Raw genomic sequence first — 27,470 nt, 5'->3', positions numbered from 1 at the left:
TACTGAATACTGGGACTGGTAAAAAAGTAACGGATACACAAAATTCCTACCTCCATCATTTATGAAGATGGAAATAGGAAATTTGCATTCCTGTTGATCTCTTGGAAAACTGGTACAATTTAAATAGAATTTTGAATAATCCTATAAAAATGCAGTCAAGACAAAAATGTACAAAAAGAAAAAAGAAAAATTATGGTTAATTATAGGTAAAAATGAGCTAAATAATCCGAATTTTTATTTATTCACATTCATTGTTTACCATTTTTATTAACTCACCAGTATTCAATATTTTAACATTAATGTTAATTCACCAATATTGTCAACAAGCGCCTTTTCAATGCTATTTTTTAACTTAGCAAACCTTTTAAACATTGATAATAAGATACTCCACATTGTTTTGCAACTGAATAAAGAGTTTTTCTAAACAACATTTTTAAACATAAATTTGCACCATAAATCACCATAAAAAATGATAAATATGTTGTCATATTGTCATGGCAGTTGTCATTTTTAGTTTATTAGTTTTTAATTTAGCGAAAATTATCATAATTTTTCTAACTTAATTAGCAGCTCAATTACTTCATTTGTGATTATTATCAATTATTAGATTATCCGCTACAAAAAAAATTTCATTCATTTCACTATGGCCATCTGATTTGGAGCTGAGTTTACACAAAAAACTCTGACAGTCAAGAAACTCATCAATGAGACAAAGCAAAAGTCAAGAAGACAAAACAAAAAGGGAAAGGGATAAATATTTAAAAAAAATTATGCCTTAATAAATGTTATTACATAAGTACTGCCTGTTTTAGTTTACACCCTCAGGGTACTTTAAAGAGCTACCTTCAAAGTAAATAGCCAAAAACTTAGCATGATAAGTATTAAAGTCAACTAAAATCACAAAACTGGTAGTTAGATAAAAAGTAAGCCAATTTTATCTAAAGAAAAAAGTGCCCATAAAAAGAAAAGTGTTAAAGAGCAAAAAAAAGTAACAGAGTGAAGTTTACTAGTTGAAAGTACATAAATAAAGTCAGAAGATACCAAGAACCAAATCTTTACCTCCCTCTACATTTTTTACTAATAATACAAGATCACACATAATAATTACATAATAAACAATGTGCAGGGTCATTTGGTTATAACTAAACCTTAAATAATAAATGATTGAACTGAATCTAAAAAATAAATAATTAGATCTAACTTAAACTAAAAATCGTATTTATTATTATGAGATGGTTATACTTAACAACTAGTGATTCACCATGGCTAAATTTTAATCAAGGAAAAAACCTTTTAACAAATCTATGCTAAGTAAAAAACACTAGAAAATTTTCTCGCTTTGTTGTACGTATTTGCATCTTAAGTATTATAAATAATACTTAAAATGAAATTTTATTTTGAGTTTTATTTGCGAAATTCTTAACTAGTTAAAAATCTACAGAATTGAATCTCTACAGAATGAAAGGCGAGTTAAATAAAAAAAAAATTTGCCTTAAAAAAAGCTTTGTCTAACTTAATGTTAATGTACCATAATTTTTGTGTTAATAAATGAAACAAACTTCGACCACACCCATCAATAGTTAGAAAAATTAGCAAGTTTTATGAAAAAACATGATGAGAGATCCCTCACACCAAAAATTCAAACATTTTAAAGAAAAAAAAAACCTAATATATAAAAGTTTTGCATTAGGATGGTTCTTAAAAAAATTTAAAATTTAAATTTATATTTATAATTTAAAATTTTTTATTTTGACCTCCTAAATATGTTCTTTACAATAAAATGGTACTAAGTTTTAAAAATTAGCTTATAAAAGCCATTTTTTGCACAAGACCTATAAACATTTATCTATAATAATGTCAAAAAAAAAACTTTTTTTTTTAAAACTATATCAACTATATTAAAAGAAGTGAAAATTATGTGAAATTTAAAAAAATAATAACTATATAGATATATAAAAAAACATTTTAACTTTAAAAAAAAAAATAACCATATATACAGAAAAAATTTCTTGACCTCTCTGATGTTTTCATCCTATTCACAATTTTAAACTCTCTTTTCCAATTTTCCTGAGACATTATTTGTTGTTTAACGCATTTAAAAGTCATTCAGTTTTTAATAACATTTCTTCTTTTGAATTTGCAATATCTGGAGGCGCTTTTGGTCTTTAAATTTTAGTTTTTTAAAAACCATAAACTCTGTTTTTGTCACAAAATTCAATAGTTGTTCTTTAAATAATAAAAATAAAGCATACAGTACAATCTAATTTTAGAAATTAAACAACCGCAAATCACAACAGCCTGGAATCTAACGGTGATCAAATATTTTAGATAAACGAAATCCTTTAATATCTCATTCAATATCAAATACAATTAAATCCTTGTAACTCGTTACAATTCTCGTAACTCTAGCGCAGATATTTGTAAAAAATTAAAGACAGAGGTGTTTAAAAGCATACAAAAATTATTTTAAAATAAAAGTAAAAAATTCTAATATATTTTAAATCATATCTTTTTTATTGTTGTTTTTATTATCAATTAACTAATGCTTAATTTTAAACATTAGAATTTTAAAGTTAATAATTCTTCAAAGTTTTCCCCTAACAAAAATCGGATTTTAATGTTTTGTACAATGTGCAATTAGCTTAAGTAAAATTTGCAATTGGTTGCAATTTGTAGATTACCCCGCTTATTTTACCCCGCTTATTTTATAAAACTTTAGTGACTAATACTTTAACTATAGTTTATATATAATACTTGAATTAACTGGTTAATTCAAATTAGAAATTTACAAATTAATTACAAATTCACCTTTTCATAAAAACAGTGTTTACCACTTATAATCAGAATGATAAAACGGAGAATTTGAAGACCAGAAATTTTTACAAATATTGAAATTTGCGATCATTTAATTCGCCCATTGCATCCGATAAACTCTTTTAACAGTTTTATTACTCAATGGTTGTTTAACAGCTCGATATATATATATATTTTTTAAACATCTTCGCTTCCAACAAGGCTGCAAGCAACCACTAATTAGAGTTGGAAGTTACTGGAAGAGAAAAGATGAAGATTGTAGAGCAAGATAACGATTGACAGACAGCTTAAAGGATTGCAAATTATATGAATCAGAAAAGCAAGATGAAGGAAGCAAATTCCAAAGAACTGATATTCGAGGAAAAAAACTAGATGAATAAGAGTTTTTGGAGCTCAAGGAACAGTCACAGAAAAAGGATGAGACTTAATTGAATGATGAGTAACACGAGAATGAATTTTAATAGATGGCACAAGAGACGCTAGCTCTTTAGTGCAGTGCCCATTAAAGTATTTGTGGAAAAGAGAAAGAGAAGCAACATTACAATGATGTGATAATGGTTGGAGGTTGGCTGCAAGAGTAGGTCCAACTATGTTTACAATGCGTTTTTGCACCGTGTCTAAAAGAGAAAAGACATCACTAGAAGATCTGCCCCAGATATGGCAACATTATTCCATACAAGGCCGGATTTGAGATTTATAGAGATAGAGAATAGAATCTGAAGTAAGAAAGTGTCGAGCTCGATAAAGAGATACAACCTTAGCACATGCTAATTTTGCAACAGATTTGATATATGGTTTCCAAGAAAGATTGGAAGAGTTAATCCAAGAAGATGAAGAGTGGATGACTCATCGAGTACATTACCGTTCATAAGATCTAAATTATTGCGATAAAGGTTGGCTGAAAAAAATTGAGTTTTATCTGAATTGAAGTTCACCAGCCACTGTGAGCCCCATACTGTAGCAGAAGTGAGATCCTTTTCAAGCTCAAATGCCCCCTCCAAGCAATCAGAGAGTGTTAACTTCTTATTACGACAAGAACAAATGGTAGTATCATCAGCAAATAATGCCACCTTAGATGTGAGAATATCTGGAAGATCATTAATGTAAATTAAAAAGAGTATAGGGCCAAGAATAGAACCTTGAGGAACCTCTGAAGTTACAGAATAAGAAGAAGAGTGCTGTCCACCGAGGACAACTTTTATACTACGATTGGAAAAGAAGGATTCAATAATCTTAAAGATATTACCAGATACGCCGTAAAAAGAAAGCCTATGGAGAAGACCAGCATGTCAAACTTTATCAAAAGCTTTAGAAATGGCAAGAGCAATTGCCTTAACCTCTCCACCTTTATCTAATGCACGATAAAACCTATCGGTTATTACTGTTAGCAAATCAGCTGTAGAATGAGAAGATGGAAATCCATATCGATGATCAGAAAGTAAGTTATTAGATTCAAGATTCAAGATTAAGTGTTTGTTAACTAAAGATTCATAAACCTTGCTTATGATAGGAAGAAGACTAATGGGACGGTAATTATACGAATCAGATCACTCTCCAGAATTTTTGAAAATAGGGATAACAGATGCCGCTTTCCAGCAGGCTGGAAAACAAGATTCTGATAAACACTTGTTGAATAGTTTTGAAAGTATAGACGACAGCTCCAACACTTCTGCAAGACTATAACAGGTATGTTGTCCGGGCCACAAGCTGTAAAAGAGTCTGAGCAGGAAATCACTTTAAATACAGAAGCTGGAGTGATACGAATGTCAAGCAATGGATCAACCTGTTTGACCTGTTTGATGTAAGTTTTATTTCTCTTTCTGATGTCATTGTTTGCATAATCTGTGGTCTGAATGACTTAGAGAACTAGGAGAACTTCAGAAGGAGATCCAAGTGATGACCATATTGCTTCTAACGATTGAACAACTATTGCTGCACTTTTGTACCTTAACAGTTTTCATAACATGTATCTGCTTGGGCCACAATCAAATACAAGCAAGATATAGCAATATTCAACATAAATAACACCTCAGGCTACTCATTACCATACTTTACTAACAGCAAGATTTAACACTAATAACTTAAAAGTTTGGATAAATTAGATTGAAAAAACATAAAATAAAAATACATGATTTCTTAACTAACTTTAGCAAGGTAATTTAAGAATAATCAAATAGTTTGAGTGCCTTGCCATCAAATAAATGTACAACATTTGAGCAGCAAACTATATGCTGACCATATGCTGAAACGGTATACCATCTGTCTTAAGTACAGATGAACAACTTAGTAAAATATACTAAACATACTAACTTAAATTTTTTTTTAAGGGCAATAAGTGATAAGTATAAATAATTGTTAATTGTTATTCAGCAACAATTTTTTCATATTATTAAATAAATTTGTTTAAAACATATTATTTATAATTTAATTTAAAAACTTAGTAGTAAAAAAGAAACTTACCCATCCATACAATCTTTCTATCTTTTTATTAACATGATATTCAAAACAACCACTAAAATATAGGATAATAATCACCCCAATAAAGATCCAGCAAATAATTCCAACCAAAAGAAAATAGACAAATCTTGAAGTGACATGTAAATCTTTTACTTCATTAGAGATGCTTCTACATATCACCCATGATAACAACACTGCAAACTGAAATACAAATATATAAAATATCTTGATAACATTACTTTGTTTAACCATTTCAATGTTTTTTACAGTGTTTAAAATAAACACTTGTTTTGTTCAACTTATGGCGTATGCATGGTAGAATCTCCTAATAAAATATACAGACATCTCTGTTTGTAATTTATCACAAGCACACAAAAAAATGCTGGCCAAAGGCTTAATGTTAAGCTGGGGTGTGGAACTTTAAAAAATTTTATTTGCATTTTTTATTATAATTCCTCAACTTAGGAAAACAGTATTTTCCCTACCAATGTTTAATATTACTATCAGCCAATATGCCAGAGGTAAAAAATTGGGTGAAATCACTCCAAACTAGATAAATATTTTCCTATCAATAAATTTTATCAATATTGTCAATAGATCTTTTTTATTGGAAAATATTTACAAAGACATGCGGGTTTTCTTAAAAAAAAATTAAACTATGAAACTGTTAATCTAAGTTAAACAACCTGTATTCTAATATACAAAAGAACAATGAATATAAAAAAAAAAAAAAATAAACATTTAATTCCTAAGGGTACCCTAAGTGCAAAGCAGGGATGCAGAGTCCCAAAAGGACTCCTGCTTTATATCTCTATTTTTTCATAGGTCTCTTATGTCCAAAAGCTCCAAACATGTTGGTTGACTTATGAGCTTTTATAAGAAAAAACTCAAGAGATCTAATGACTTGGAATTTTTTTTCAAGCTTGGAGTTCTAAAGTCCTTGCCATCATTATACCTAAGGATTCCAGGTTTAAAAATTGATTGTTCCTCTAACCTAAAAAAGCTTTAATTTTTTTCACATTAGCTTTAATTTTTTTCACATTAGCATATACTTTTTTATATTTTTAGAACACTTGGATACCAAAAACTAGGAAGAAGTAATCTTTTTGTGACTTTCAAATGGTGCAAAGACAAGCTGTGTTCATATTTTAAATAAATCTTAGAAAATATGTTGAGTTAATTGAACTTGCCAATACAAACTATTTATCGAGATATTAAAATTTCTTTATTTTTAATGCAGTATTTGTTTTTTGCAAAAAAATTTTTACTTCATGATTGCTAATTTAAAAAAAAAATCTGTTCCAATTAATACATTTTTTATTTTGTCAAAAGCCTCTGAAGACATTATTTAAAAGACTTAAACTGAACTGCAGTGCAAACATTTTATTGTAACCACCAAAATCAAATAAAAAAAGAGAAAATCCAAGTTCATGCGTAAATTAAATTATTTAAAAAACCTGTGAAAAAAATTACATTAAAAAAACAAACACTTTTTTTTTTTGAAAGCAATTTAATAAACACTCAAAGCAAGTGAAAAATTAAACACTTGCTAAAATATGTCTCAGTCATTGTTGTTCTCAGATCACTCATAAATTTTGCAGTTCTTTTAAAATTTTGATCATGTTTATTTAACCATTTATTATGTTACCATTCAACTCATCCTACTAGAAAAAGAAGAAAAGAAGAAAAAGATTTGTTTGTCACTAAGTTGGGTTTAAAAAAAAGATTTAAGAGGTGAAAATCATAAAAAGAGAAAAGAAATCCAAAATGCTAATGTACGCAAAAAAAAAAAACTTGATAAATAAAGATCTCTAGATCTTAAATAAACAAGAAACAATTCAAGCCTATTTAAACTGCAGCTATGGTAGTATTTAAGCCATTTTATTCTAAGGTTCAACATAAACTACATTAAATTTTGATGCAATTTTGGTAGGTCAGTCTGCATTAATCAGAAAAGCAAACCTGGAAAATTTCAAAGCCATTCATGACTCATCATTTGAAATTTTTTCTTTGATTACTGGATTGTAAAAGCATGTTTTTTTTATACTTTGAACCTGAAAAGCCATTTTAGTTAAAAAAACTTATTTCTAGAGGGCCAATATTGGATCATCTTATGCCAAGTTGAGCAATGGTTCCTTAATCCACAACTGTTGCAAGACAAACTGGCCATATAGAAACATATAATATGCTATAAATTTTTTTTTACAAGGTTGTTCTAAAGTTGTGAAAGGTGATGTAGAGCTAGAAAAAATTAAATTTATACTACAATTGTTGCACACCCCATACACTGGGATTAGTAAAAAATATTGAAAAAAAATTTTTTTTTGTAGAGAAAAAACTATAGATGAATTTCCATGCAACATCACATTTTTTTGTAAACAACAGGCGCGCTCATACTTGTAAGCAGAAAACATTAAAACTTTAGAAGTATACATTCATAAGTTCATAATATAAATACACTTTATAAGTGTTTTTTGCATTTCTTTTATATCTTTAAAAAATTGTTGTCTTTTTTTTGATTGAAATAATTAGTTACATAAAAAATGTAATTACTTAAATAATTAGTTACATTTTTTTTATATTGTAAAAACAAAAGTTTTTTAATCATTTTTGTAAACTTTGATTGCTATTAAAAACTTTTATGTATATAATTTTTTAATCATTTTTGTAAACTTTGATTGCTATTAAAAACTTCTACAAATTTTATATTCAGATTGATTTCTTAAAACAACAACAATAAAAATGCTTTTTAAAAACAACAATTAAATAGTTTTAAGTATTAGTAATTTATCATCTGAGGTGCAGTGGTTAGATATTACCAATTGTAACAAGAGGTAGTAACAAATCAACAGAAAATGGTAGGAAAGTTAGCAACAAACGATAAAGACCTAGTTTTAGAAATTATAGCATAGTAAAATAATTAGGTAATTTTAAAAACTTTAACTTGTTTTAGAACAAAATGAATTCAGTACAGTACAAAAAGGTGATGAAAAATTTTTTAGACCAGACAATCGACAAATTAAAACTAATACCCTCCTTTAATAAGTATTTAGATTTTTAATCTGTAAATAATAATGTAGATTGAAGCAAAGATTTCCACAGTAGGTTAAAACGGGTATAAACGGCTTTTTATAAACTGTTAAAATAACTACTCATGTTTAGTGTCGGGTCTAGATCGATACCAAGGTATTTATAGCTCAAGGTGAAACATATTGATTTGAAGTTGTAAGAAACGTTGTAAAACTCTACATCTTCTCCTTTTAAAAGCTGATTTTCCAAAAGAAACTTTATAAATTTTAAATCCAGATTAATTGAAATAATTTAATTCTTGCTAAAAAATCAATAAATGAATAAATTTCCTAACAAAACATACAAACATCTTAATGTTTTTTGCTGGAAAATTTCCAATTATTTGTTGTTTTTTTGCCTACAAGTATGTTTTTTTCAAAACGAGAATGTAAACATTCGCAAGTCATCTATATTTTTACATATTGATATAAAATGGAACAAGAACAAGAAGATTTACCAAGAAATTTAAAAAAAGATCTTTATGTAGGTAGTTCAGAAGTATCTTTGAGCAGTGACTTTGACCTCTAGGTTCTGAGCCAGAACTCTGTTTCAGAAAAGGTTTGGGAGGTAGAGATTTTTAACTTATTATTTCAGAATAAAACTTTGTAAAAGCAAAAAATGTATACAAGAAAATTATTTTTTTTTTGTATAAATGTAATCCTTAAGTATTTTTGTACCTATGTATGTATAAAAATAGGGTTACTAGATGTTTGGTGTTTACATAGGAAAACATAGTCAAAATCATGATTTTAATAGGTTTTTCACAGTGTTTTCCTACATAAAAAATGGTAACCCTAGTTAGCAGGTGTCCAGTTTTTATATAGTTTTGACTTGACACATATATTCAGATTATTATCTACAGTGGTTCTTAAAAAATACTATTTATTTAAACAGTAGGTTATTTTACATTAAATTTCATTTTTCAATCAAAAAGGTTTTTTTTTCATGGTTCTTAACAGCTACTAGCTTTTAAAGAAGTTGATTTTCAATTTTTTAGTAAGTATACTTAAAGAAATCCCCAAGTGCCAAGACAAGTTGTGTTCATATCATAAATAATCCATAAAAAATAAGCTTCATGTTAAACTTTCAAGAACAAATTATTTATCACAATATAAGCAAAAAAACTTATATAATTATGTATTATTACAATTATATATTTTTTAATATATTATAATTTTTAATGCCATTTTTTTTCCTCAAAATTAAGTTCCAGCTTGATGATTTTTTTTCAAATACTGGTCTGATTAATGCACTTTTGTAGTTAATAAATGACCTCGATACAAAAAAGTTCTTTCAAATAACTTAAACTTGAGTTATAAACGTTATGTTTTTTTTTCTTTTTGCAATTAATTTTTAAGTAGAAGAATACCTTTATATAAAACCTTTTATAAAAAGTATAATAGCCAAATAAAAATAACACGATCAAAAAGTAAACGGTTTAGAAGTCTAATTTATATTTATTTTATTTTAAAAACAAAACTAATATTAGTGCTATAAATATAAGATATATAAATTTAAAAATTATACTGAAAAACATGTTCTTCTAATAAAATCTTAGAACCAAAAATATATATTTTTTTGGATTTTGTAAGAAATAGTGAAAATACATTTGATTTCACGGTAATTGAAAACGAAATATTTTAATGGAAATAAAAATAAAACAAAGTAGAAAAGCAGTAATCTTTGTCTATTTACAATTTTTATTTTGTTATAAGTCCCAAGATAAACTAAAATGTTTAATGTAGCACGTATTTTTATAAATAGGGAAAACCCAATCTAATGGGGAAAATTAAGAAGGGAAAACCAAAATCTAATCTTATTGTGTAAGTCATTTAAAAAATCTCTGTGGTAAGTACATTTATTATTCAAACCAGATATTTTTACATTGGAAAAAACTATGCAGATTCATGGAGTTAATATTAACCTCTCAACTGGAAGTATAATGGCAAAACAACAAATGTTTTTTATTAATATCTCAATAAATGAATAGTTTTGGCAACTTTAATAAACTAAAAACTTATTTTCTAATGTTTATTTACAAAATAAACATAACTTGTCTCGGCACTTGGGAACCCATTTAAAGAAAAACTAAACACTAAAAATCTGACTGTTGACTTTTTTTCATAATGGTGGGCTAAAGTTTATATTTTTGTTATCAAATTAGAATTTTTTGCAATTTAAAAGAGCTTGATCTTAAAAACTAGATTTAAAAAAGTGCTACAAATCAAATTTTAGAAAGAAAAAAAATTAGTTAATTAGAGATCTTTATTCAAAAGTGATGTCATTAAAGTGAGCTTGAGCAAAAAAAATTTTAAATCTTTTCTGGGAATTTCCTTTAACTTTTCCAAAAATTTGCAAGTGTTTTTTGCTATTGATTTGTGAACAAATTTTTAATTTTTTCACAAATTAATAGCAAAAAACACTCAGAAATTTTTGGAAGCTTTAAAGGAGTTATAGTGAATTTCTGGAATTCCCAGAAAAAAATCTATAAAAGTTAAACTCTGATGCGAAGCATCAGTTACCAAAAAGTATGACAATTTTTTTTTCTTAATTTTTTTTATACACATTAATCTAACAGAGTTTATTGAAAAAAATTGAGACTATATGATGAAATATTTTGCTGGCACAAAATTAAAATTTCAAGTATTTAAAATAAAATTGACTTCATCATTTATTTGAAAGTTAAATTGAAGCTTGTTTAAAGTTTTACTTTTTAATTACTTTTTAGAATCTCTTAGAGTTATCAATTGTTGTTGTAAAAAAGTTTGATTACTCAAAACTGGTTCAGGATTCTACTTTTTGCGAGTAACACCAGACTTTCCAATAAAAATATCAGATTATAAAGACCTCTTGAATGTTACTCAAAAAACAATTTTTTCAATTATGTTATATTTGGAATTAATTACTTTGAAACTTTGATCTTTTAATGTTCTTATAATATTAAGTGATATGCTTTTATAAGGTTCAACTAACTTCTAACAGTTTTTTAGACACATTTTATTTTAATCATCAAAAAGTAATATAAAAAATATTTTTTAGTTATGTTTGTAAAAATAACTTCAAAATTTTATTCTTACCCTAACCCTAACCCTTTAATGTTTTATAATATTAGACAATATACTTTTATATAAAGAACAACTTACCTCCAATGGTTCTTTAATAAATAAATGCGTTTCATTTTAGTGATCAAAAAGTGTTATATATAATATTTTTCATAAGTGATTTATTTTTTCTAACAGGTTTCCAAAAGTCTTTTTTAAATGACCTCATCTTTTGTTAAGTAAATTAAGCTTAAGAAAAAAGATTTTAAACAATTCTTCATTCAACTTAACTTTAATGGTTAAGCTTAAATAGAAAAAATATGAAGTTCCACTTCCTCTATAAAGAGGAAGCGGAACTGTCCCTGATAATGTTTTGTGCGTCGTTGTTTTTTTAAATTTGTTTTTAAAAGAGAAGAAAAAATTTATATATAAGAAATAAAAACTTAAAGGGATCCTCAAGTTGCTTTCATATTAAAGAAAGTGTTTTAAAAAAAAATTTGGCTGAATTTTTTTGATTAAAACTAAATAATGAATGCACACCATTAATTTTAAAATTCACATTTTAATTGCATGACAAACTTTTTTTTGGGATTTAGTAAAAAGTTATACAATTAACATGATTTGGTAATTGTAGCAAAAAAAAAAAAAACGATATCTTGAAAGAAAAAAATTTATACGATGACATCATATACCGAAACTGTTATGAATTAAACACCCATGGAATAAATTATTAAGTCTGCAGATTGCGGCTAACATTATACAGACTCCGAAAACCAAAAAAAAATAAAGACGGCAAGCTTCGACTAAAACATGAGTTTTAAAATTAAGGGTGTGCATTCATTATTTAGTTTTAATCAAAAAAATTCAGCCCAAACATTTTTTTTAAACATTTTTTTAAGTATGAACACAAATTGTCTTGGCACTTAAAGAGTTTTTAAGCATAGCATCTGAGGCAAAAAAACTAAAAGTGAATAAATCAATATCCAAGAACTTAAAAACTTTTCTTTCATGGGGGAAAGAAACATTTATTGGTTGCATCAAGGAAGGAAGAAGTTTGGTTACTAATATTAGTTACTAAAACATGGTGTAAGCTCTGTGCAAGGAATAAAATAGCTATTTTAGGGGATCCTTCAATTACCAGAGCATCATTTAATTTTTCTAAATTTATTATGGAGGGAACTTGTGTGGTATTATGTTTATGGAGGGAACTTGTGTGGTAACTAAACATCAGGTAAAAATTATAAATAATAACTGCAATACAAAATAAATTTTTTTTAAACGAGATTTAACATAAGTTTCTCCTTATGTGCAATTATTTTTCTAATCTAACTTTTTTTTAATTCTTGAATTTTTATCTTTAATAATTTTTTAAAAAGTTCATTGAAAACAAACTCATTGTTTATACTTGTAAAGGTGGTATAATTTTTAAAACTTGTTCTAAACAATTAACATTTATATCAAAAAATACACAGAAATGTTTTATCACAAAAAAAGCAATTTGTAAAAAAATACATAAAAAAAGAAAAAAAGGGTAGTAGAAATAGTATCAAAAACAGCCAAACTAAAAAAGGTCGAAAAGGGACTTTACCGAATAATATCGAAATAGAGAATAAAACCAAAACTGTAAAAAAATAAAACACATTTCATTAGAAATGATCGAAGTTTAATTTATATAATTCCATGCTTTTTTGAAATGCTTGAAAATATGTAAAAAAAGTTATTAGACCGTAGACAAGTCATTGAAAAAATATATTATACATGTGGTCAGGAATAGTGTGCGATCATATGTCACCCAGACCAAGATTGAATAAGTGCCAGTGTTATCTTAGACAATTTACAATACAATATCAGTCTTCTCAAACTTAATGCAGGTACACAAAAAAGCGCTAGATGGATGGTCATTTTTAGGCTAACAAACATGATTTTAAAACTCATCTTTATTTGCTATTTAAATAAAAATAAAAACAGCAAAAAGAGAGTTGTAATCAAAGTGGATTACTTTCGAAAAAAGTTAACTGGATAAATTTTTAACAACTGTTTGACAAAATTTTACTTCATTCTCACTCCAGCTATATTATAACTCTTTGAGCAAAAACAAATGACAAAATTTTACTTCAAAACAAACATTTTATTAAAATTTTAGATCAATTATTTAAAAAAACAAAATAAAAAAAAATAAAAATAAAAAGTTTTGTACAAATATTAAACATAATATTTAAAATAAAAACATCAAATCAAATATTTTATTTAAAATAATTAAAATAAAAACGACAAAAAAAACAACCCAACAACATAAATTCTAAATAAATAAATAAGATTAAACAGCAATTTTAATTTTATTTTATTTACAAAATTTTATTTAAACTCTAAATAAGATAAATAAAATAAAAAAGGCGAAAGAAATATCTTATTTAAATTCTAAATAAAATAATTCATACATAAAACTTTGTTGGTTTGAGCAAGAAAGTGCTAGCCAAACAGAGAAAACTACAATATAAAACTCAGTTTATTGTGTCATTCATTCATGTCATTAGGCCTTGTTAAAAAGCATTACGTTATTTGAATTTTACGTACGTATTTACAATATCATGTATGCTTTTCGCAATTTACATTACGCAAAAGCTTTTTTCAATTAGTTTATTTAAACAGTCTTTTAGAACAGTTTGAGCTGAAAACATTAAGCTGTAATTAATTGTTGTAAAAAATATTTGTGGAATATTTTTTTATTAGATAAAAAAACAGATGGTAAATAAACTATTTTCTATTTTCTATTTCTATTTTTCATTTTTTTTTTAATCTATTTTATTAAATTTATTATTAAATACAACTAAATATAAATTTATTTTATTAAATTCAATTAAAATTCTTTTAAAAATGTTAAAACGCTTTACATTTTAAATTTTATTTACAACTTTTTTTTATAACAATATTGTTTACTTTAAAGATATTTCATAAAGAATTTACAACAATTTTTAATGTGGTTCTAAATTTAATTACATTGGGTACTTTAAAATTTGCAACTGATGTAATTAAACTTTTTATGATGTAAACATCTTTATTGAGTACATTTATTTGTGTTACGCTTTTCCGTTACGCAACAAAATCTCATAACAAGGCCTGTATCATGTCTCATTCATTTTTATTACTAATAAATTATTTCAACCATTGTATATATTAGATTGATGTTGCAGATTAACAGGGAAAATAACATTGTTAAATTAACAGGAAATAATATTGTTAAAATATTTGAAAAAAATTCTACAGATTGGCTAGTAATTCAAGCTTAAATAATGTTTTTTTTTTAAATAACATTTTTCTTGATGTGGTAACAATTTTTAGGACTTCATTATAACTTAATGAAATATATAATATTAAAATAAGTAAATACATATGTTTACCCACAGCTAGTGTGTTTTGCCAGAATAGAGGATAAAACACTTGCTCAGCTGTGCAACAAATTATTATATAAGTAATAAAAAAATAAAAAAATTTGAAAGATTAAAAATAAAAATTGATATTAATGTTCAAGAGATATTAATTTAACATTATCATTATCATTAATTTAACATTATCATTAACATTATCATCATTTTTTTTTTTTGTCACGGATATTATTTGGAAGTATATTTTAAAGTTTAGGACCATAGTGGGATAATGCTCGATTACCAAAATGATTGCTGCATTTTGTTTCCTTTAATTTCAGCGTTCTTTCTGACATTGAGTAGTGAATTAAATTGTATAATGATGTTGGTGCTTCCAGTATAATAGATTTGTGCATTATTAAAAGGACCTTGAAATATATATTTTTTCTAATTTTCAGCCAGTGCAATTTGTTGAATTCCTGGTTGTTTACATGATTTTTTATTCTAGTTTTAAATACCAGTTTTGCTGCACAATTTTGAACAGACTGCAGTTTTTTTAATAGTGATTTTTCAATTCCAAAGTAGAGAGAGTTGCAATAATCTAGCTGTGCAAATATTAGTTAACATAATATGGTACACAAATCTTTGTGCGATAAGAATTGTTTTACTTTAGATATTTTGCTCAATATATTGTAGCAGTTTTTAGCAATCTTATTTATTTGTGTTTTTAAAGATAATTTATTGTCAAGTATCACCCCTAAACTTTTTGCTGAGTCAACAAATCTAATGCATTCCTTGTTAATAAAAGTACCTTTAATAAAAATAATATCTTTTTGAATGTTAGGTGGTGCCATAATTATTATTTTTATTTTTGATTGGATTCACCCATCCATTTAGATGTGTATTCAAGGACTAGTGCATTATATTGAGATAAAGGAAGGAATGCTTTTAGAGTTTGATGATCATCTGAGTATCCAAAAGTTTTAACATTGATTATGTTCAGATATTTGTATAGGGGTGGTCTCATATAGATATTAAAGAGTTTTTGACCCATGTCTGTACCTTGTGGTGCTCCATATTTTACATTTTGGTTCATGGAATATGTGTTACCAATTTTAACTTTTTGAGTACCGTTAACTAACAGTTATTTTGAGTATGGTTAACTAAAAATTAATAAGTAATAAAAAAATACTTCTACAACTGCTAGTTTTGGATATTGAGCATAATTCAATTTTTTAAAATTTGTTAATGATTTTTTTGGTTTATTTACAAGGCAGCTATTAATAGATTAAATATATATATTTTAAAAAAAAGGCTACAATATCTATTTTTTTAAATTAAGTCTAAAGTTTTTTATCACACATGCACACACACACACACACACACACACACACACACACACACACACACAAACACACACACACACACACACACACACACACACACACACAAAATATGAGAAGATCTGAAATTTTATTATTAAAAACAGAGCTTAAAAACAGACCACCTCAGATACTGAGGAATGCATTTTCTAAAATTTTTAGCTTAATCCTATGGTGGTCCATGAGATAGTCATTCAAAACTTCTTATTTTTCTCATAAATATATTTTCCAGTAACAAAAACTGGTTTTTCAAGACTTATTTTTTAAAAAGTTGTGCCATCAGCAAATAAAGCTAGTTTACTTTTAAAATTTGTAATGGTCAGGAAGATCATTAATGCAGATAAGAAACAATTAAATGGAACCATGAGGTCACTAAAAACCAAGAAGAATGTTGTCCATCAATGACAACCTTCTGTAATTGAAGGAGAAAGATTAAAATTTAAAAATCTTTCTTGATACATTTTGTCAAAAAATGAAAATAATGCAATCATACCAGAGCTTGTTAAAAGTTGTTAATTTATTAAAAACAATAGCCCTTATCTTACTGAAGCTGGATTGTCAGAAAGTGCTGGCCTTTTATCAAAATAAATGCTTTAAAAAGAAAACATCATTACTTTGATTAATTCTCTTTTTGCAGTTAATTTTTATAAATATTTTCATGCAAATAAATCAGATGTATAAAAAAAGTTTTTCATGGTATGAAGTTTGTTATACTTAGAAAACAACTTTAAAAGACTATTTTTATTATTTTTTTACTTATTCTAAATAAGTAATAAAAAAGTAATTTGTGAAATAGTATATTTTTATAACAGTTTCACTCCTTCCCTAAGCAGAAAAAATATGGGAAGGGATAAATCCTTTCTGACATGTTCCTTACACTGAAAATCATTATCAATACACTTTCAACTATGTTAACTGTAATATGGAAGTTATAAACAACTTTTACAGTAGTTCCACTGACATACTCATAATCTGACATACTCTCTGCCAAAGCAAATATGATGAGGGGTAAAAAATATTTTTTCTTGTTCAAAGAACGAGTGATCCTTTTTTATGCCCTGGTTTAGTTTGAGCCCTGATTAAGATTGTCATTGTCCTGATTTTTACATTAGAAAATGCATTAAAAATCTTAATTTTACTTAGTTAAGCACTGTACTCCTATGTAAAAACTGGAACATTGTTTACCCTTGCCCTGATATATTAAAAAAAATTTGTAATATATTTATTAATGAAAAATATAATTAAAAACTTATAATAACTTATTTGTTAATGAAAAATATTATAAAAAATTTATAACACTTACGAATTCTAGTAATTTAAAAAGTCCTTCAAACGTGCAGAACCATTTTGGATTTAAAGAGCAGCAGCCATTTTTATTGTCAGATTTTACTGTCATTATTAACTATATCTCAAAATTTAAAAAACAACGTGGGAATATGTAAATATAAACTTGTTTTAACATTTTTTTAAATCAAAATAATAAAAATTCAAAATAGCAATCAAAATGAAACATTCAAATATTAGTGGTTGTAGACTTATTCGAGGCTAGTACACTCGTTCTCCACATCTCCATTCTTTTAGGTTGCTTAACTGCAGGATTACCTTAAATAGTAATATTAATATAAATCTTTATATTAATATTACTATTTAAGGTAATCCTGCAGTTAAGTGACATAAAATAATTTTCTTATTTATTAAAAAACAGTGAAGTGTGTAAATGCCATTTTAATAAAAAAATATATAATAATTACTATTAATAATAATTTATATATTACAATAATAATTATTAAAATTTAAAAAAATATTTACAATAATATTTATAATAAATATTTAAAAATGCATTTAAATTCTCTACAAACGGTGCTAGATTAATTTATGTTGCTTAACTGCAGGATTATCCTATTTAAAATATATATATTAAAAAAATTGAATTAAATAAAAAGCAGAACAATAAACAATTATAATGTAACAACCTAACATAATATAAAATTAAAGTATAAAGTGCTATTTAGAAATTACTACTCTAATACTCAAAAACAAAAGTGTTTAATTTAAATTATAAATAATATTACAAAAATGAGCAACAATGGCAAAACTAGAAAACAGCAAAAGCAAAAGTATTTGGTAGATAAAACATTGATATTTCTGTGAATATATATATATATATATATATATATATATATATATATATATATATATATGTATATATATATATATATATATATATATATATATAATATACCTTAATGCATGCTTAGATAAGCAATCTGATATTTCATACTAAAATAGCTTGCTGCCGGGGGCTTCAGTACATAGATTAGATATGTTAAAGCCTGCTGCTGTTATACCAACTGAGGATTTGGGCTAGGTCAGCAATCTTTTCTTTCATTATTCTTTGTCTTATATATATATATATATATATATATATATATATATATATATATATATATATATATATATATATATATATATATATATATATATATATATATATATATATATATATATATATATATATATATATATATATATATATATATATATATATATTAGTAAAAACACTTATCTATCTTTTATCTTCAACATAATGTTTCACAATCAGTAGGTTCATCAAGAGACTTCCTGATGAACCTACTGATGGGGAATATTATGTCGAAGATAAAAGATAGATAAGTGTTTTTACTAATTTATTATTGCTCTGTTCTTTAAGAACATTAAGCACTCTATTTGTAGAATACACTGATATAATTTATATATATATATATATATATATATATATATATATATATATATATATATATATATATATATATATGTATATATATATGTATATATATGTATATACATATATATATATATATATATATATATATATATATATATACATATATATATATATATATATGTATATATATATGTATATATACATATATATATATATATGTATATATATATATATGTATATATACATATATATATATATATATATATATATATATATATATATATATATATATATATATATATATATATATATATACATATATATATATATATATATATATATATATATATATATATATTCATATATAAATAAATATATATATATATATATGTATATATATATATATACACACACACACACATACCGTCAGATGGGGTAATATGCCCACATTTTGACTGTTCATTTTCTTTTAATAATTTGCTAAATACAAAATATAAACTAGTAGATTTTATTCAAGAATTATTCCTACAAGATGCACATTATATGTGAAAATCAGCCATGTAGCTATATTACTTTAACCACAACTTGTAATGAAAATAATTTTTGAAAAATTTAAAAATGGGGTGATTTTGGCCACTTAACAGTAAAACTTAATTTAAACAACAAAACGTTGCAAAACATGTTTAAAAAATTTATGAAAGTCGCAAATCACAAAATTTGATTATCAAATAAAATACAAAAAAATTGATAAGAGCTATAAATTTGTAAACTTTATTCAAAACTTGTTTATACAAGACACATATTATATGAGAAAATCAGCTATGTGGCTTTAAAACTTTAATTAAAGTCAATTTATGAAAATCATTTAAAAAAAATCAAAACATAGTGTATACTTAACAATAAAACCTAATTTAAACAACAAAACATTGCAATACATGTTTATGAAATGAAAGGAAGTATGTTTCAAATCCAAAAACTAGATTTTTAAAACAAAGTTCAAAATACAAATACAAAAAAATACGAAAATTTCTAACAAATTGCAAAGGCATTTTAATCTTTATAATGGTATCTAGATGCCTTGTGGCCTTTCTGTAAATCATTTTCTTGGAGCCAGGGTTTTTGCTGAGATTAGTCTTATCATAGTTCATTTCATTAGAAGAATAATGCCCTTGGTTAAGTTGTTCAGATTGTTGAAAATAAACAACAAGCTGCTCTTCACCTACCACTGCACAACTCTTCAAAATATGCTGACTTATTCTCTGTAAAGGTTAGGCTGTGGTGCCTTTTCAAAAATTCAGGAAGTCTAATCTTGCCAAGAGAAGTTTACTTTCGTTTGTGAAGGATACATTTGATGAATTGTTTTAACACAGCCAAATCCCAAAGTTTTTCATATTGGTGATGAAGTGCTTTGCCATTGCTCAATTTTGAGTAATGACAAGCTCTTACTCAGCAGAAATAGCAGTTCAACAAGGTATCTGCCTATATTTGGCCTTAACACATAGATATTTTCTAAGAGTTGATCTTGAAACTTTGTTGGTCTCAGAGACCCTTTTAATTGAAATACCAGGAGCACTGACCTTTATAGCCTTATCCACTTGCTCTATGGGGTAGTTCCTTTGGTTTGCATGTGCATTATTTCTTTGGCTTGTATGTGCATTGCATATTGCAACTGATTTTAAAAAAAAATTGACAAATTTATCAAGCAAATCAATAAGTAGCCACATTACCTCAATTTTCAAAATAACCCATTTACCCCACTTACCTTAGGGCAAATGCTTTGAGCTTTAAAATGCACTTACCTAAGTAGCTCATAAAGATCTGGTTAAAATTTTGGCCAAATTGCCCTTTAAGTATTTGCTTGGCAATAGTTAACACTTTTAAAATCTGAAAAGACATTAAAAAATGACATGCAAAAAACATTCAACAACAAGAGTATTATTATTTTAATTTTTTGTAACAACATTAAAATGCCAGGCTAACATTGTGCTATAAAAAGTGTGTAGAGTGGGACACTACTTCTTAAAAAACTTTAGCAGATTTTAGAAAAAACTGATATGCTAAACTGGCCATATTACCCCACAGTGGGCATATTACCCTATCTGACAGTATATAAGTATATATATATATATATATATATATATATATATATATATATATATATATATATATATATATATATATATATATAAATATATATATATATATATATATATATATATATATATATATATATGTATATATATATATATATATATATATATATATATATATATATATATATATATATATATATATATATATATATATATATATATATATATATAGTGTGTGTGTAACATTTTTGTGGGGTACAAAAGATTTATTAATTCCCAACATTGATAAAAAGCTATAAAAAAAACAACAAGTGAAAGCAATATTTTTCAGGAGAAGATGAATTTTTTTTTATACAATTTACTATAAAATAAACTTTTATTTTCTTTACATCGTGAAATTTACTACAGATAATTGATATTTAATGTCATAAAAAGTCAATTTATTAGTTAGTTATAACCGTTATTTAGAACCATACTAATGTTCATCGATAATCCAATGCTCAAAGAGTAATAAATCATAAAGAGTAATAAATCATCTTATATATTAACTCGATATTGATACTAATTGATACTCGATATTGATACTCATATATATTTATATGCTAATTTAATACTTATATAATAATCTAAATTTATTCTATACTCATTTTTACATCGCTAATATTCATTATCGTCGTCGTTATATTGTTGTTGTGGTAATTCAAATCTATACGATATTTTTGATTGGTACTTTTTGATTGCTTCTCGTCCCGAGTGAATTTTTTTTATGAAATTTTTTGTAGCGCTAGAATTTTAAATGGGGTCTAAAACAGTAAATTGAATTGCAGTATTTAATTTTAAAAACTAAAATATATATGTTAGGTAGTAAAAAAATATAAAACTCAAAGCAGTATTTTATGCTTTAATTCACTCTTTTGGATTGAAAAAAGTCAATTAATGTAAAATTAGTTCTAGACCTGCAAATTTAAGCAGTGTTGATAAACGGCGTAAATATTCTCGTCTCCACTTTTATAACGCAGCAGACGGCGGCTGCCTGTCAATTAATTTTTAGCGGCAAATTTTTCTTTATTCCGCCTCCAGTGGCTTCTGCCTTTCTAATGGCGGCCGCAGTCAGAGTTTTTTTTTTGGAGGCAAAATGTTTTGGAGGCCGACGCCAATAGAGAGGCGGAAGCCCATGGTGGACGCCTCCAGAAAAACTTTTAGAGGCAAAACCATTTGGAGGCCGCCTCCAATAGCTTCTGCCTCCCAGCTTTCTGCAGCCACCAAATTGGACGCGGAAATATTAGCCTCCCGCCGGCGGATGTAATGAAAAATAACACAGGTCAACAAAAAAAAAAATTTTTTCTGGTGCCGAGCAAACAATTTGTTTTTTGTATACCATTTCTCATTTTGATTTCAAATATGCAACTCTTTTTTTATCATCACGTCAAGTTGTAAAGATATTTAGGTTCAAATCTTAAGTATTTAGGGTAAAGTCCCTAATATTGTCGAAAAAAAAGTTATTCAAAAGTATGTCAACCTGGGTCTCAAAAGAAGCGTATTTTCATAGAGATTTTTAAAATGTTATTTATTTGTAATAAAAATAAGTATTTTGTGTATTTTTGCTGAATAACATTCTGTTGAAATTTTTTCAAAAGTCTTTAGCATTTTTTCACATAATTTTTTTGTCATTAAATTATTGTCAAGGTTTTCTAAAATCTCTATGAAAATACGCTTCTTTTGAGACCCAGGTTGACATACTTTTGAATAACTTTTTTTTCGACAATTAGGGACTTTACCCAAAATACTTAAGATTTGAACCTAAATATCTTTACAACTTGACGTGATGGTAAAAAAAGAGTTGCATATTTGAAATCAAAATGAGAAATGCTATACAAAAAACAAATTGTTTGCTCGGCACCAGAAAAAAATTTTTTTTTTGTTGACCTGTGTAATTGCACGTTTGACTTTAAGTTAACGAGCAATTAAGCAATTAAGCAATTAAGCTTTAAGTTAACGAGCAATTAAACTGAGTACAAATATTTGACTTTAAAGTTTTGTTTTATATGATTTATTGACTATTTAAAAAAATTTTGAAAAAAAAATTATAATTTTGTCAGAGCGGTTGTTTTTCTAGGACTATCGAATATATTTTTAACTTTTAAACGTTTTAAACTTTTAATCGCTTAAGACTTTAAAACGTCTAAAAGTAGATGGGTCTATATTTTTAAACGTTTTAAAAGTATGGAGTAAAATATAAATAATATTTATGAAAGTATATATATTTAAAGTTTATAAATTTTATTTATTTTTGTTGTAATTTGGCAAAACTATGTACAACGTAATACAGCGTGGTCGCACATTTTTAATAAACATTAGCAGATATTTTTTAATAACTTTTACAATATCCAATTAATAAAAATAAGTATTTAAAGTTATGGCAAATGATAAAATAGAAATAAAATTTTAGCATGTCGACTTGTTCTAAAAAACTTTGACCAAAATCAGTCAATTTTATTACTTATTATAATTTTTTTTTTTTTTTTCTGTCAAAAAGATTTGTTCTCCAATGGCATAGAAGTAAAATAGCCAACTTTTAACTTTTGATTTGAATAATAAAACTACTAATTTATTCTACTTAATTTATTAGTTTAAAAAAAAAATTAGAACTTTTTTAAATACTTAAAACTTTTGTAAATAATCATCTAAAATGAAACTTGGTGTCAAATATTTAACAATTCTTTCTAGTTAATATTTACATTAAATATTAACTAGAAAAGCAATTAAATTTTAATTGCTTTAAAGCAATTGAGCGGCTGTCAATAGAAGGGCAGAAGCAATTGGAGGCGGAAGAAAGAACGTTTTACCGCTAAAAATTGAATGGGAGGCTACCGCTAACAGCTTCCGCCTCCTTAAAAGGTCGGCCTTTCGGCAGAAAGTTACTTTGCCGCCGGGCGGCATTTTCAACTTAAATTATTTGTTGCACAACTGACGCACGGAGCTTTTTAAGAAACTATTCATAAAAGGTTTAGTAACTATTAGCAGCAATGCCAACTTACACTGATTTTGATTGTCTACCTTTTATTAAATGAACTAAATCTGACTTTTTTTCCAAAAAAAGCATTTTTTAAATTGTTATTGTAAAGACATTTTTTAAAACTAATGTTTTAAAAATTCTCGTTATAATTAAAAGCTAAACAAGTTTTTCAGATTTAAAGTTAAACTTGGCAATAAAGGTAATATGGAAACAAAAACTACGGCAATACAAGTAAAGAATATTTAGACAAAAAAGTGCTCTAAAATAATTGTAAATATACATAATAATGTGAAAAGTGTTAAACGGACACACGCTGGTAAATTTGAGTTAAAAATCTCTCACATTATAGTCCAAAAGAACGTATTTTCCGCAAAAATTTGCCTGAATTTAGTAAAAACAAGTATACTCTAAAACATTAATTATGCATAAATATAACGTATTTTGTTATGGAATTTTTAGAAGGTTTTTAGAAAAGATATAAAAAAAAACATTTCCTTAAAAAACACATAATAATAAGTGTTTTTAAGCGTAATTTTTACTTTAAAATTGTGCTGTATCAATTTTGGAATCAAAAGTGGTATTCGTTGAAGAGATTGCTTCAACGAAAAAGTTAAAAAACAAGCTATTACATCAATTGCTATAAAATTGCGTGTTTTGAGTTTACAACTTGTGTTTTTAAGTGTTAATAAGAAGCTAAAAGTTTCGAAAATGTGTCAAAAAAACATGTATTTGTTGAGCTTTTAATGTTAAAAAGTGCAATTAGAAAATAATAAAAAAGTTGTAAAGACAAAATCTAGTTTTAAGTATATACAAGTCATTCCTTAAATATTTAAAGAAATGGTTGAAAGCCTATCTACTACGAATGTGCAAAATATAATTTTTAGAATGATAAATATATAAAAAATGTGCTTATGTTTAGCAATATATCTTTTAAGCATATTTTTATTTGTTTATACTTGTTTAATGAGGCGGATGAGGGATGGAGGGCGTGAGTGTCTTTAAAGATTTAAATAATTTAGTCTTTCTTAAAATTGAAATGATCCCCCCTTGAATTGGCAAAAATCTTATTATAATGTTAATTAAAGCATAATTATATTATAATTATGTTACAATTAACATTATAATAAAAATTATAATTGCATATGTTTTCCTAAAAATCTTTCACGTATTTTTCTTATAGTGATAGTTAAACCCTAAAATCTTTTAAACTTATCCCTCAAATCTCTTTAAATTCAACTATCCAAAGAAGAAAAGAACAGATTTTAATACTTAAAACTATAAATTACATATCTTTCTTATATTATTGGGTTTGTCATTAAATATATAAACTTTTTTTTTTTTTAGAGTAGTTTTATAAATCAATGTTAACAAAGTTTCAACTTTTCATAGTTTAAACTAGATTATTTAATAACTAAAAGTTTAGTATTTTTTAAATCAATTTTGGAGAATGGCTCAATCACCAAATCAACAAACGACTAGTGCAAAGTATGTATTATGTTTGCTTTAGTACTTTTAAAATCAATTTTGGAGAATGGCTCAATCATCAAATCAGCAAACGACTAGTGTAAAGTATGTATTATGTTTGCTTTAGTACTTTTAAAATCAATTTTGGAGAATGGCTCAATCATCAAATCAACGAACGACTAGTGCTAAGTATGTATTATGTTTGATAATGATTTTTTTTTTAATATTTTGGTTATTTGTTTATTTTAAAAAAATGTGTATACAAACTAATCATTAGGTTGTGTATAAAGAAAAAAAACTGCTCTAAATTAAACATGCATTCTTGGTCATGTGATAAACATGGACCTCATTCATGATTTTGGAAAACCTCCTCTGCTCAAAGCTTTCATCAGAAAAAAGTGTTGATGTCGAAAAAAAATCTCTAAATAAACACAGTGTTTATAAAAGTAAGGCGTTAAATTTGTGATATATTATGGCATATATAGGTTATTTTATTTTTATAGATTATTTTATAATGAATCTATATATATATGTATATATATATACACACACACACTTTAAACAATATATGTATTTTAAAAACTAACCTAGGAAAGGAATTAAAAGACAATCAAGACAAATCTGAAGATCTTAAACATTTCCTAAGTAAAAAAAGTCAGGTACAGAAGCGACGTGAAAGTAATTATACAAGTTTTGAAATGATTAATGACACAACTAATTCAACCTGTTATAGACGTCGTGAAGAAAAAAAAATGTTTTTGAATATTTTCACGGTAGAAGAAATGGATCAATGGTGCATGGGATTATTTGAGAAGTATTGCTTCAATAACTGAGATGGAAAACTTCATACTTTCTTATAAAAGAGGGAAATTTCTTGAAAACTTTGTTGGTAAGATATCAGATGCTCAATTAAAAAGTGACACTTGTTTACGAAAAGCAATTCTAACAAATTATTTAATTTAATAAAGTATACCATGTTGTGTAAAATACAGAATGAAAGTAGTATAATATCTTATGGAGAACATAACATTTTATTGAAAGCATCAAATATTTCTGATAAAGCTATTGAAAACTTTGTTAAAAATCTTGATTATGAAATATTTATTTTATAAAAGGAGGTGTTTCACGCAGTGATAGCATTAATCACAATGATTACTGATCTAAATTTAATTGAAAGATAAACTTAGGTGGTTTAATGAGAACATAAATCACTTTGTTGTTAAGTTTTCTGATGATAGTGCACCTGAGTCAAAAGAAGAAACAATGGCTATAGCTACAATGTCACTATTAAACTATGGCAGTTGTATTCGTAGTCGTGAATTCCACTTTACTCTTCATATGTTAACAGCTGGTGAAAAAGATGATGTATGTGCACACCTATGGAGTCAGCATAGTGAGGAAATGGAGTTAATTGAAGGTAATCTGTTTTATATAAACAATGAAAAAGTAACATTTTCCTTTGTTCCTGCTGGTGATACATCCTGGTTGTGTTGGGACACATTGCCTAAATGTATTATATTTTGAAACAACAAGACGAAACAGATTTGTTGAGTTTTGTAAAATCTTAAAAGCGCCAGCTAAGCATTATTCTGATTCTATTTTAAGTTTTATTGGTAAAGTGTATGAAGAACATTACCTTGTTGAAGATAATCATTAAGTTATATTTAAAGTTTAAAAAATTTAAATTATTATAAATAATTTTTCATAATGATTATTTTATTAGAATTTTTATATCAAATTATTAAATCGTAATATTTATTCATTTCAAAGATTCAAGACTCCATCTGTCAGGATTATTGATGCACAAGCAATATCAATTGCCCAATATGGTTATCGCTTAATTGACGTTTTGAAACACAATAAAGAATCAGAACAGGAAAAAGTTATAAGACTAGTTCTAGCGCAGATATTTACAGCACTTCGAGATGTTGGAAGTATCATTAACATAGTAGATGTTGTTGAAGAAAATTATGTTAAAAATGTTACTGCTGCTTGTCAAAGATATTTTTTATTAATTACACTTTTTTTCCCTCTAAACTGCAACAGT

General features: G+C 25.8%; 1 protein-coding gene across 1 annotated transcript in view; it reads right to left on the bottom strand.

The window, feature by feature from the left end:
* LOC101238239 (uncharacterized) overlaps window positions 1-17,690 on the bottom strand; it is a 21,595-nt gene extending 3,905 nt beyond the window's left edge. The window contains exons 1-2 of the mRNA XM_065804864.1: window positions 17,429-17,690; window positions 5,275-5,472 (exon numbers count right to left, since the gene is read on the bottom strand). Coding sequence (XP_065660936.1) covers window positions 5,275-5,472; window positions 17,429-17,521 — 291 coding nt within the window. The 5' untranslated portion in view covers window positions 17,522-17,690. The remainder of the gene's footprint in view (window positions 1-5,274; window positions 5,473-17,428) is intronic.
* Between the last annotated feature and the right edge of the window lie 9,780 nt (window positions 17,691-27,470).

The sequence above is a fragment of the Hydra vulgaris genome, chromosome 09, assembly GCF_038396675.1.
Source record: "Hydra vulgaris chromosome 09, alternate assembly HydraT2T_AEP".
NCBI classification, from domain to species: Eukaryota; Metazoa; Cnidaria; class Hydrozoa; order Anthoathecata; family Hydridae; genus Hydra; species Hydra vulgaris.
This window is presented reverse-complemented; position numbering and strand designations above follow the sequence as displayed.